Source organism: Carcharodon carcharias, chromosome 2 (assembly GCF_017639515.1).
Source record: "Carcharodon carcharias isolate sCarCar2 chromosome 2, sCarCar2.pri, whole genome shotgun sequence".
Taxonomy (NCBI): domain Eukaryota; kingdom Metazoa; phylum Chordata; class Chondrichthyes; order Lamniformes; family Lamnidae; genus Carcharodon; species Carcharodon carcharias.
The window spans coordinates 63,164,253-63,178,607 of record NC_054468.1 but is presented as its reverse complement, the minus strand read 5'-3'; the positions used below and the strand labels follow the sequence as shown (position 1 = coordinate 63,178,607).

The window sequence follows — 14,355 nt, the reverse complement described above, 5'->3', positions numbered from 1 at the left end:
AGATTTTCTTGGCATGAAAAGCGAAAACAATTTATTTGCACACATTGTAGCAAATGATATCTTGCAACATGTTCATTGGAGCAGCTGAAAGTTTGTTCTTTACTAAAATAATAATTTTAAATAGATTTTAATACAGAACAATGTCCATTTTCAGTTAATTGTTGAAAAAATCAACTGAATCTAAAATAGAAAAAAGTATTTTTTGTAGGATTTACTTAACCAACTGCATTAAAAGCATTTATTAAAATTTCAAGTACAACTCCTCTGTCTTACAAACCACGATGACACTGCAACTTTCAAATAACTCTATAACTATCTCACCACAATCTTTAGCAATCTTGTCCCAAATACATCTTGGATGATATGCCATTGTTACTACACTCCTTAGGTTATTAACAAGCCTTTTGACCTCAAATCCACAGGCCATAAACTTGATTGAATATGGTGCGCAAAATCCTGGACATCCACTACTAATCTGACTTGACCACCGTGAGCTGTAATATTATGTTCTTTTCATTGTGAATCTATATCTTACTCCAAGGTCATCCAACTGACTAGGAACAATTCCAGATCTTTCAGCTCTATCATCAACCATCATTATTGCCTTCATCTTCCACCAGTAATCACTCCTTTGCTGTCTATTTTTATGGCACTGCTTTCTACTGGTTCTTCTCACTCCTATTGCAATTAAGTTATTACATCTGTCATTGGAGCTGAAACTGCATCCTTCATCCTTTTTTCTTCATCATATGTATGCTACAGAGATAAAGCATGATATTTCAAAATATATATTTTTATATTATATCATGCTTTTATGTCTTTGCCTCCTCTAATTGACTCTAAGGCTGCTGCAACAATATACAGCTGCTGGTCTAATATTAAGATCTGGATGAACCATAGTTGGAAAAACTGAAACTATCTTTTTGGCTTCTGCCTGTACCTGGCTGTGACTATGTCAACTTCCTCAGCTGCCAAGTCAGAAAAAGTCCTTATTTTTGGAACCTTTGTGTACTGTGCTGAATCAAGCTAAGCATCTTTTCCCATATACATTCCAATGCTAAGACCACTTTCTTTCACCTCTACAACATGACTTAGCACTACTTATACCTCTCCTCTTCCTAACCCACATTTTTATTTCTCAAACACTTTCTTAACTAGATTTCCATCCTCTACAATTATAACTCATTTAAAACACACTGACTCAAAGCTCTGCACCTTGTCCTTTCCCAAGCTCCACTGGCTCTAAGACCGAGTAAGTTCACTTTGAGATTCTTGTCCTCGCTTTCAAATTTGTCCACTGTTTGTCTCATCCTACATACATAATCTAATTGTACATCTCCAAACCTTCTGATTTTCATTCTCCAACTCCTTCGTAGGTGGTCACTTCACCATCCACAAAACAACTGCACCCTGAATTGTCTTCCCAGAATTCCTTTACTTTTCCACCATCCTCCTGGCTTTCAAACATTGTAAAAATGTTCCTTCAACTGTGTTTGTGATCCTTCAGCTTCTTCTACTTCTCCTCTTTTCTGGCATCCATGATTTTTTTCTTATAACCTGCCTATCACTCAGACTGTAGATGTCGAGTACTATTAGATACAAGTTATTCTTGTAAGCTCAATGTACCTTAAACAAATAATTTTAAAAATTGTAACAGTTAATATCTATAAAGTAAGTTTAAGTTTGAGTAGAAAATTAAAACTGTAATTCTTAAAATAAAGATGAATACACTGATGCAGTTTTAGCAATTTTAGTCTTAGATCGTTCTATTAAAATTTGTGTTGAAAAAACCATACAATCCATTGCTGTTCTCAGATGTGAAGCTGAAAATATAACGACATCTGAAGGGTGCACGCTGTTATTAAAGAGAGACTTGGCCAACTGCTTGTAGCAAGAAAGGGATACTGTATCTAATTGCACAAATTGCTGGCTGACTTATGCCATTCCAGCAAAAATGGCATCTCGTGTTCAAAATCCCTGTGAAATTTACCAAGTTATTATACCTGCACATTAATTACACACTGAACTTGCCACAGAAAATTAGGTCTAGTAATTAACAGAGTAAATACTCTCTTAACAGTGTGTTGATTGTTAATGATTTTAATCAACCTCTCATGTCAGAAAGTACAAAAGAACCTATGAAATATAAGAATTCAGCTATTCAGCCCCTCAAGACTGTTCTGCCACTAAATGAGATCATGGCTGATCTGTTGGTGTTTAGAGTTCCACGTTCCCATCTATCCCCGATAACCTCAGATTCTTGTTAGGCAAGGTAATCAATCTACCTCCGCCTTAAAATATTCAGTGAACTCACTTCCACAGCCTTCTGAAGCTGAGAGTTTCAAAGTTCCACAACCCTCAGAAAAAATTTCTCCTCATCTTTGTCGTATAAGGATGATCCATAATTTTGAAATAGTGCCCCCTAGTTCTGGACACAACCACAATAGAAAACAAAACAAAAACAGAATTACCTGGAAAAACTCAGCAGGTCTGGTAGCATCGACGGAGAAGAAAAGAGTTGACGTTTCGAGTCCTCATGACCCTTCAACAGAACTAGGTGAATCCAAGGAAGGGGTGAAATATAAGCTGGTTTAAGGTGTGTGGGGGTGGGGGGAGACAAGTGGAGGGGGGTGGTGTGGTTGTAGGGACAAACAAGCAGTGATAGAAGCAGATCATCAAAAGATGTCACAGACAACAGAACAAAAGAACACATAGGTGTTGAAGTTGGTGATATTATCTAAATGAATGTGCTAATCAAGAATGGATGGTAGGGGACTCAAGGTATAGCTCTAGTGGGGGTGGGCGGAGCATAAAAGATTTAAAAATATTTAAAAATAATGGAAATAGGTGGGAAAAGAAAAATCTATATAATTTATTGGGAAAAAAAAGGAAGGTGGAAGAAACAGAAAGGTGGGGTCATGGTCCAGGGAGAGGTAGAAGGAAGTGTCTGCGAGTTGACGCTCAGCCTCCGCGAGGTAGAGGTCAGTGCGCCAGACAACAACAGCACCACCCTTGTCAGCGGGTGACCCCACCACTGAACATCAAGCCATTGTTTCCAGGACTGTCACTGACCTCATCTCCTCTGGGGATCTTCCTCCCACAGCTTCCAACCTGATAGTCGCCCAACCTCGGACGGCCTGCTTCTACCTCCTACCCAAAATCCACAAACAGAACTGTCCCGGTAGACCGATCATGTCAGCTTGCTCCTGCCCCACAGAACTCATTTCGCGTTATCTTGACTCCCTTCTCTCTCCCCTGGTCCAGTCCCTTCCCACCTACATCCATGATTCCTCTGACACCTTACGTCACATCAACAATTTCCAGTTCCCTGGCCCCAACCACTTCCTCTTCACCATGGACATCCAATCCCCCTACACCTCCGTCTCCCACCAGGATGGTCTGAGGGCCCTTAGCTTCTCCCTTGAACAGAGGCCCGAGCAATCCCCATCCACCACTACTCTCCTCCATCTGGCTGAACTTGCTCTCACACTGAACAATTTCTCCTTCAACTCCCCTCACTTCCTCCAAATAAAAGGTGTGGCTATGGGTACCCGCATGGGCCCCAGCTATGCCTATCTCTTTATGGGGTATGTGCAACATTCCTTGTTCCAGTCCTACTCCAGCCCCCTTCCACAACTCTTTCTCCGGTACATCGATGATTACTTCGGTGCTGCTTCATGCTCTCGTCGGGACTTGGAAAAATTTATTAATTTTGCTTCCAATCTCCACCCCTCCATCATTTTCACATGGTCCATCTCTGACACTTCCCTTCCCTTCCTTGACCTCTCTGTCTCAATCTCTGGTGATAGACTGTCCACCAATATCCATTACAAACCTACCTACTCCCACAGCTACCTCGACTACAGCTCCTCACACCCCGCTTCCTGTAAGGACTCCATCCCATTCTCTCAGTTCCTTCGCCTCCGTCGCATCTGTTCCGATGATGCTACCTTCAAAAACACCACCACCCTTCACTTGTCTCCCAACGCACGCACGCAAGCACACACACACCTTGAACAGTTCTTCTGACATGTCCTCCTTCTTCCTTAACCGAGGTTTTCCACCCACGGTCGTTGACAGGGCCCTCAACCGTGTCCGGCCCATCTCCCGCGCATCCGCCCTCATGCCTTCTCCTCCCTCCCAGAAACATGATAGGGTCCTCCTTGTCCTCACTTATCACCCCACCAGCCTCCACATTCAAAGGATCATCCTCCGTCATTTCCGCCAACTCCAGCATGATGCCACCACCAAACACATCTTCCCTTCACCCCCGTCGGCATTCCGTAGGTATCGTTTCCTCCGGGACATCCTGGTCCACTCCTCCATCACCCCCTACTCCTCAATCCCCACCTATGGCACCTCCCCATGCCCACGCAAAAGATGTAACGCCTGCCCCTTCACTTCCTCTCTCCTCACCGTCCAAGGGCCCAAACACTCCTTTCAAGTGAAGCAGCATTTCACTTGCATTTCCTCCAACTTCATTCAGTCTACTGCATTCGTTGCTCGCAATGTGGTCTCCACTACATTGGAGAGACCAAACGTAAACTGGGCGACCGTTTTGCAGAACACCTGTGGTCTGTCCGCAAGAATGACCCAAACCTCCCTGTCGCTTGCCATTTTAACACTCCACCCTGCTCTCTTGCCCACATGTCTGTCCTTGGCTTGCTGCATTGTTCCAGTGAAGCCCAACGCAAACTGGAGGAACAACACCTCATCTTCCGACTGGGCACTTTACAGCCTTCCGGACTGAATATTGAATTCAACAACTTTAGGTCTTGAACTCCCTCCTCCATCCCCACCCCCTTTCTGTTTCTTCCCACTTCCTTTTGTTTTTTCCAATAAATTATATAGATTTTTCTTTTCCCACCTATTTCCATTATTTTTAAATATTTTTAAATCTTTTATGCTCCCCCCACCCCCACTAGAGCTATACCTTGAGTGCCCTACCATCCATTCTTGATTAGCACATTCATTTAGATAATATCACCAACTTCAACACCTATGTGTTCTTTTGTTCTGTTGTCTGTGACATCTTTTGATGATCTGCTTCTATCACTGCTTGTTTGTCCCTACAACCACCCCACCCCCCCCAACCCCACCGCACCCCCCCCCCCCCCCACCCCCCCCCCCCCCCACACACCTTAAACCAGCTTATATTTCACTCCCTCCTTGGATTTACCTAGTTCTGTTGAAGGGTCATGAGGACTCGAAACGTCAACTCTTTTCTTCTCCGTCGATGCTGCCAGGCCTGCTGAGTTTTTCCAGGTAATTCTGTTTTTGTTTTGGATTTCCAGCATCCGCAGTTTTTTTGTTTTTATCACAATAGAAAACATCCTTTCCACATCCACCTTGTCAAGGCCATTGAGGATCTTATATATTTCAATCGTCACCCCTCAATCTTCTAAACTCCAGTGGAAACAAGCCCAGCCTGTCCAAGCTATCCTCATAAGACAATCCACACATTCCAGATATCAATCTAGTAAACCTCCTCTGAGCCGCCTCCAACGCATTTACATCCTTCCTTAATTAAAGGAGACCAAAACTGCACACAGTATTTGAGATGCAGTCTCACCAATGCCTTGTATAACCGAAGCATAATATCCTTGCACCTATGTTCAATTACTCTTATAATAAAGGATAGCATTCCAATAACCTTCTTGATTACATACTAACTTTTAGTAATCATGCACGAGAACACCTAGATCACTCTGCACCTCGGAATTCTGCAGTCACTCTCCATTTAAGTAATACTCTGATTTTTTATTCTTCCTGCCAAAGTGAATAACTTCACATTTTCCCACATCATACTCCATCTGTCAGATGATTTTTGCTCACTCACTGAACTTATCTATATCCATCTGCAAACTCCTTAGGTCTTCTTCACAACATGCAAAGATAGGTAGGAAAGCTTCATCTGAAAATTTAGTTACCATGCTTTTGCTCCCCTCATCTAAGTCATTGATGTAAATTGTAAGAAGTTGAGGCCCCAGCACAGACCTCTGTGGGCCTCAACTCATTACGTCCTGTCAATCGGACAAAGACCTATTTATGCATACCCTCTGTTTTCTGCCAGCCAGCCAATCTTCTATCCTGGCTAATATGTTACTCCCTACACCATGAGCTTTTATTTTCTGCAATAACCTCTGATGTGGCACCTTATCAAAAGCATTCTGGAAATCCAAGGACGTCACATCAACGGGCTCCCCTCTATCCAAAGCACATTATTCCTTCAAAGAACTCCAATAAATTGGTTAAACATGATTTCCCTTTCACAAAACCATGCTGACTCCTCCTGATTACTTTGTGTTTTTCTAAGCGCCCAGCTATAACCTCTTTAATGATCAACTCTAACACCTTCTCCATTACAGACATCAAGCTAACTGGCCTATAGTTTACTACCACCCTCCCTTCTTGAATAGAGGGGTTAATATTTGCTACTTTCCAGTTTGATGGAACCTTTCCAGAACCGACTGAATTTTGGAAAATTAACACCAATGCATCTACTACCTCATTAGCCACTCTTTTAAGACCCTAGGATGAAATCCATCTAGACCCAGAGACTTATCAGCCCGCAGATACATTAGGTTGCTCAGCACAGCTTCCCTAGTGATTGTAATTTCATCAAGTTCCTCTCTCCCCTGCCCATCCTAATTTACAGCTATTACTGGAATGTTTTTTTGTATCCTCTGCAGTGAAGGCAGAAGCAAATATTTGTTCATATAGTTCACCATTTCCTTATTATCTACTATTAAAATAAATTATGAGGTTGGAGTCTCATTCCTTCAGGTCATCATTGTTTTGAGATTTATAAAATATGAAATTTTAAATGCATGCTTTTCCTTTCCAATTTTGTCCTTCTTGCTAAATCTAAATTTTCTTTGTCTCCCTATCTCTCTTTCTGTACATGACTTGAAATTAAAGTCATTCGCTTTAATTTACGCTTCTTTTTCAATCCTTCCTATTTACTTCTCAATCCTGAAATCACATTGGTTAAGTAGATGCGTTATTTGATCCTTTGTTCACCAAGTCCCCAGATGTCCTATTGCACCCACTGAACCTTTATCAGACTACAATTCCTGGAACTTGGTTGGCACCCGCACATTCATAACAAGTCTAACTAATAGGGCACGCCATACACCAACATAATCTGGTCTGAAATCTCCTACTTGTTGCATTTCTGTATAGTCTCAAATTCAATAGCTACAAGATGTCCCAGTGTATTTGTACAAGACAGTCTCCCCTCAGAAAAAGAAAATCTCAAGTGCTTTACAATTGTTTTTTAATTATGTTACTGAGTTAAAATTTTCTTAGACCTTTGAATTTAAACATTTCAAATGAACTAATTAATGCCTCAAAATAGAAGAGTAACTTCATATTAAAGAAGTAAATGGACACTGATTAATATTCAAAAAGTATAATGTCATGATAAGTCCTTGAAATCAAGTGTTATACTCAAGGAAGCCAATTGGTGAAGGATAGAACTGGAACCAATCTTTACTCAGACTAACGTCGATTTACAGTGTGAAGTATTACAAACATGCATCTTCTTATTCAACTACACTCATATTTCAGAGAGAATCTGTCTTTATATCCCTTTTGAAGAACACATAAATAAGTCAGTGTTCCATTTGGAAAGGGCACTGCTAACCGACTGTAACGTAAACAAACCACGGCTTTAAAGGAAACTTAATAAGTGATTAAATGACTTGCCCAGGGTTGATAATGCGCTCCAGTCCCCCAGTACCCACTGATCTCAGGAGGTCTCAAACATACCGGCGGACACTGCATGCTGCATCTCCAGGGACACTAGGGGCAGACATAAATGCGGAAGAGAGGCACACAATCAGGCCAAATGACTCCCACAAATGCCCAATGCCTGGACCTTGGCCTGGTCCATGAGCAGTCCCTAAGATGGTCTCCTGATTTGCCTGTTCCCCTACACACCAGGTGGTCAAAGACCAGAAGAACTACTTGCATTTATACAGTGTCTTTCATGACCAAATATCTTAAAGCATTTTACAGCTAATGAAGTACTTTTTGAAGTGTAATCGCATTTGAAAATGTAGGAAGCATGGTAGCTAATTTCTGCACGGCAAACTCCCACAAACAGCCATGTGATAATGACCAAATAATCTTTTTTTTCCTGATGGTGAATGAAGTAATGGCCTGGACACCAGGGATAACTACCCTGTTCTTTGAAGTAGTGCCATGAGATTTATCAGATGGAGCCTCAATTTAACATTTCACTCAAAAGACATCACCTCCAACAGAACAGCGCTCCTTCTGTACTGCACTGGAGTGTCACCCTTGATGTTTTGTGGTCAAGCCCTGGAGTGGGACTTGAACCCAGAATCTTGAGAGTCAGAGACAAGAGTGCTACCAACTGAGACATGGCTAACACATGATATGGCATATCATGGTTAACACTACTCAACATAGCCTCCACAAACTAATAAACTCCTTTAAAATGCTGTGACTTATCCTTTAAAACAATGCTTTAAGACACCAGACAAAAAGACTTAAGTGGGAAAAACATGGAAGGGAGAACAATTGGCAGGCAGTGCAGACAGACTAGAAATTCAGATAAACTACACAATACTGCGTAAACACAGAAAGATTAACAGCACAGGAGGTTGTGTGACCCATTGGCCATGCTTATTTGGCCAACAGCTGTACTTGCCCAAAAAGTTTAAATGTGAAATGATGTTAATATTTCATCAATGACAAGATACAACATCTTGGAACTCCCTCCCTAACAGCATTGTGGGTGTACCTACACCGCATGGACTGCAGCGGTTCAAGATGACAGCTCATCACCACCTTAAGGGCAATTAGGGATGGACAATAAATGCTGGCCTAGCCAGTGATGCCCACATCCCATGGATGAATGAAAACAAAATCAGCACACATTGTCTAATTTCACTTACAAAAACTAAAAATATGTTTACAAGCCTTCAAATAAATAAAAAAAAATTCTCAGAAAAATGCTTAATTCCCCAAACTACATACGATTTGCTACCCAGTTGTCTACATATTAATTAGAACTGGATTGGCTTTTTTAGGCAAGTTGAAGATTACAGCACTTGAGACCAAAGCTATATTTTGTACCACTATAAGGTGGGTTGTCCAAATTTGTGATCACTACATTACCTTATATAAATAAAAGTAAATAACATCAATACCAATTAGCTTTTTTTCCCCAAATTAATATCTTTTAAAAGCAATCTGTTGTATATTCCCTTACAAGGAAGCAACTTTACAGATCTAATTTTTGGAAGAGGTCTTAGAATATGTTGCAATCTTGTTGTCATGCTGAAACAAAATTTCTGCAATGTCTGAACCTGCAATTCATCAGGCAGAGCCATTTTAGACAAAGGCAGAGAAAGTGTTAATTAACATGGGGCAGGATCTTCGGCTCGGCGAGTGGGGGCTCCGAGGCATAAAATGACGCGCAGTGCATCCCGGGCGTGCATCTCATGTTGGGCGTGCATCCCGACGTCACCGCACGTCATTCAAATTTCAGTTCGGCGGGAGCATACCCGAATCGGTTGTGTGCCTGCTGAACTGTCAAAAGCCTACTAAGGCCAGTTAACTATCAATTAAAACAATAAACTGAGCGGCCTGTCCAACCTTAAGGTTGGCGGGCAGGCAAAGAGCCCAAGTGGCCTTTGCATTTTTCATAGAACTTCATCCACAGGCGGGATGAGGTTACATGAAGGTTTTTAAAGGTTTGAAAATTTTTTTATAAAAATCATGACAGCTTCGAATGAGGGGACATGTCGTAAAAAAAAAATTTTTCCCTTATTAAAATTTTATAAAACTTAAACTAATTTGTCTTGGAGATTTCTGCACTCTTCCGTGCGCAGCAGCGAAAGAGCACAGGCCCCAACTCAGGCAATCCCCCCTTTCCCCAACCCGCACAGGGAGCGCTCAGCACTTCCGGGTGCGCATCACGCTGGATGGGCCTTAATTGGCCCGCCCATGTAAAATGGCAGCGCCCATGCCCGCTCCCGTACAACCTCCCCCTGACAGGGAGAAAATTCTCCCCATGGTATTTACATTATTTGCATATTATTGACAGCATGCAAATATTGTAAATCCTAAATGTACAGACCTGTAGGACTTTGGCATTTGGTTGCAGAGGCTTAACAATCAGTTGTTTTCCTGAGGTGTAAAGAATCTTGTCTGAATCTGGTCCCCATGCTACTGAATATACTGGAGTACCTGTAAAAATATGAAGTATAATATTTATTGTATCCACTGCTTGGTCTAATTCAAATGTCCTGGTTAACTTGTTTTTAAAAAGTATTTCTGTATATTCAATATAAAAAGTTCATAATCCAACAATCTGAAGTAGATAGCACTTGTAAACTGTATAAAATACCCCCAGAAAATAAAGCCTATTTACAAATGACAGTTCTTAAGATAAATAAAACAACAGATTTTAAATAACTATATTTTAACATTTTAAATGAAAAGTTACTTGCAGATTTTTTCCTTTCATACAATGTTCAGCCTTCAAAGGTTTTGCAGGTCTCATTTTCTACCTTTTTTGTCCTCTTCTTTTCTCCTTTCCTAAAGTATTAAGTTATTGTTTGGGTACAGTGCCACAATAGTCAGGTACTCTGGAGCACCTTGTCCAAATGGCCATTCTCCCTGCATGAACCCGAATAATGAATACAGGCAAATTATTCTGACATGCCCAAGTGTGCCTTTAGCCTAGGTTCACATGCCAACTTTAAAAAAAAACGAATGATGATCAACTTTTTCTCTGCCTAAGAGACACCAAGGCAAACTGGTGATCTGGGGAATGACTGAAAAAAACTTTTAAAATTAAAGAACAAATGGCAAATCTAAAGCCAAGAGAAATAAAATAGGGACTTATCCATTAGCTAAAGGGATCCTTCTCAGCAGAGAACAAGGAGAAAGCTGCCAATTGCCTTAGAGTTGCAAGATCTTGAACTCATGGTTACTTTAAAAAAAAACAGAAGGATAGTCCAGGAACATTGGAGGTCAGTTTCAATGCAATTGCAGTAACATCAATTCTAAATTTGCAGCAAGAATCAGGGAAGCTTTTTCTTCATTACAGGCATGAATGGAGTGAGGAGCAGCCTCAATGACACCCATTGATTACCCCACCCCCCCCACCTCTTTACCCTCACTGCACCACCATGCCCCCAGCTCAAGGGGCAGATGGGGACATCAGCATCTCTGTCCATGGAAACACATGGCAGCTCGGGTGGCAGTTGGGGACAGATTAGACTTTAGGCTTTCAGGCCACTGGGGCCCAAGATGTAACTCCTCTTTGGGCTTTCAGGATTTGACAGATGCCATTACATCAGTCATCTTACTACTCAGCAAGGTAAAAGATCAGTACAATGGCAACAGCTGGAATAGACCTGTTGAAGGCTGCTACTTCTCAGGAAAGCAGCACACAAAGTAAGCATCATTGGAGGGCTGATTTGGGCTGAAGAATTGAGATGATGAAGGTGATAAAGAGATGGCCAAAGCAAGATATTAAGCTGCTAAGTAGGTTAGCTCATGTTTCCTGATAAAGGAGTTGAAATGGGTGCTTGGACCAACTGCTTGGAGGATTGTAAGGAGCTGTTTGATAATTAAATTGAAGATCAGCACATGAGAGAGGCTGCATGTCATTTTGGTGGATAACACTTTATTGAGGTCCCCAGCATCATAGATGCCAGTCTTCAGCCAATTCGATTCACTGCACATGATATCAAGAAATGGCTGAAGGCACTGAATACTGCAAGAGCTATGGGCCCTGACAATATTCCAGCATTAGTACTGAAGACTTGTGCTCCAGAACTTGCTGTGCCCCGAAATTAGAAGATAGATTGGAAGATGGATTAGAGGATAGGAGATAGAAATTGAGTAGAAAAAGTGTGCTTATGGCAGGTGTCAGGTAGCAAATACAATTGAGAGCCAAGCTGGATACAGAAGGTTCAAATGGGATGTGAAAAAGCAAATACAAGATGATTATGAAAAAAGACTGGCAGCTAACTTAAAATGAAATCCCAAAGTATTCTATAAGCGCGTCATGAAAATATACAATAAATGACAATGATATGAAAATTATTAAAGGTAGGTTAATAGTGGGGTTTGGATTAGTTTCTCTGTGTGAGGTTGTGTGTGGGGGTTTTAAGAGAATTGCAGCCAGTTAGTCTGAAGCTTTTGAGTTATCAAAAGAGAAGCTAGATTTGAAATGCTAAACACGTAAATATTGCTGAAGTTTTAGAATGTGAGGTGCAAATAGCATTTGCATTTTTTACATAAACCAGAGTCGTGAATTTCAAAGAGATGGTAAGGTGTTACACCTAGCCAACAGAGGCTAAGCCAAACTGTGTTTATTTTTCTCCAAAGATTACTAATAATATGAGTACTATGGAAGATATATATTATGGGAAAAATAAAGTTGCAAATCATATTGGGACAATTGAATTTACATCAAAAAGGGAGAAACATGTATAAAGGAGATGAGGTTGTGTGTAAGCAAAGAAGGAATTCTTAGATCTAACAAGTGTGAAAAGCCTCCAGCCTCTATGTACCAAGCTGCTGTCTACAGGAACTGAAGCTAAGAAAACTCACTGTGATATCACTGTCCAGGGTATTGCATGCTTTACCTGGGTCTATTGAAATCTATATTGTTTTACTGTTGCCTTAACAGAGGTGTAACTGGAAGTCAGATTAATTAGGAGGTTTAGGAGTTGTTATAGCAGTAATCTGTAGAACTTTCATTAATAAATGTTTAATTCAGTTTTGTAAAAAACCTCAAGTCGTGGTAGGCTGCTTACTACTGAATTCAAGGCGCGCATCTCGAAATAACGTACAAATTGCAAATAGCTGTGGCAGTTGTTTCAATCCCTCTGGGATTTGAGCAGCTCAGCATTTACCATCTGCATTACCATAACACACATCAATGGTAAAAGAGTGGTAAAAGGGGAAGTAGGGCCAATTAGGGGCCAAAAGAAGGGATTTACACCGAGGCAAGAGGCATGGCTGAGGTGTTAAATTAATACTTTGCATCTGTATTTACTTGTGAGGCATATGCTGCCCAGGTCATGGTGACAGAGGAGGAAAATCTGTCACTAAAAGGGTTTAAAATTGATAAGGAGGTGGTATTAGATTAAGTGTCGGTGCTTAAAGTTGATAAGGCACCGGACCGGATGAGATGCATCCAAGAATAATAAAGGAAGTGAAAGTGGAAATTTCAGAGACACTAGCAATAATCTTCCAATGTTCCCTGAATTTGGGGGAAGTGCCAGAGGAGTGGAAAATTGTAAAACATTACACTTTGTTCAAAAAAGGTTGTAAAGATCTGTGCTGCGATTACACTCCAGTCAGTTTAACTTAAATGGCGGGAAAACTTCTAGAAACAATTATTCGGGATAGAATTAATAATCATGTGGAAAAATGTGGATTGAATCGGAAGAGTCAGCATGGATTTGTTAAAGTAAAATTGTGTCTAACTAACTTGGAGTTTTTTGAAGAGATATCAGAGATGGTTGATGAGGGCAAGCTATTGATGTGGTGTATATGGACTTCCAAAAGGCGTTCGATACTCTGCCACACAACAGACTTGTAAGGAAAGTAATAGGTCATGGAATAAAAGGAATAGTAGCAACGTGGACAGGAAACAGAGAGTAATGGTTACTGGATATTTTTCAGGCTGGAAGAAGATTTGTAGTGGAGTTCCCCAGGGGTTGATATTGGGGCCCTAGCTTTTCCTGATATATATCAATGATCTAGATTTTGGTGTGCTGGGGACAATTTCAAAGTTTGGGGACAACACCAAACTTGGGGGAATTGTAAACTGTGAAGAGGGCAGTGAAAAGGACATTGACAGATTGGTGGAGTGGGCAGATAGGAGGCAGATGAAGTTCTATGCGGAGAAGTGTGAGATGATATACTTTGGTACAAAGAACATGGAGACACAGTATAAAATAAAGGGTACTATTCTAAAGGGTGTGCAGGAGCAGAAAGACCTGGGTGTGTGTGTACATAAGTCATTAAAGGTAGCAGGACAGGTAGAGAGAGCTGTTTCTAAAGCATACAGTACTCTAGGCTTCATTAATAGGGGCATAGAGTACAAGAGCAGGGAGGTTATAATGAACTTATATAAGACACTGGAGTACAGTGTACAGTTCTGGGCGAATGCATTGGAGAGAGTGCAGAAGAGGTTTACGAGAATGGTTCCAGGGATGAGGCACTTACAGTTAGGAGGAAAGATTGGAGAAGTTGGGCCTGTTTTCCTTGGAGAGGAGAAGGCTAAGAGGAGACTTGATAGAAGTTTTTAAAATCATGAGGGGTCTGGACAGAGTAGATAGGGAGAAACTGTTC

General features: G+C 41.1%; 1 protein-coding gene across 4 annotated transcripts in view; it reads right to left on the bottom strand.

Annotated features, from left to right (window-relative positions):
* Positions 1 to 14,355, bottom strand: part of ift80 (intraflagellar transport 80 homolog (Chlamydomonas)) — a 292,809-nt gene that overhangs the window by 175,870 nt on the left and 102,584 nt on the right. For 2 of the 4 annotated variants that reach the window (XM_041181982.1, XM_041181990.1), the window contains exons 6-7: positions 10,115 to 10,224; positions 7,711 to 7,806 (exon numbers count right to left, since the gene is read on the bottom strand). In XM_041181982.1, coding sequence (XP_041037916.1) covers positions 7,711 to 7,806; positions 10,115 to 10,224 — 206 coding nt within the window. The remainder of the gene's footprint in view (positions 1 to 7,710; positions 7,807 to 10,114; positions 10,225 to 14,355) is intronic. The other 2 variants (XM_041181999.1, XM_041182009.1) reach the window with 1 other exon arrangement.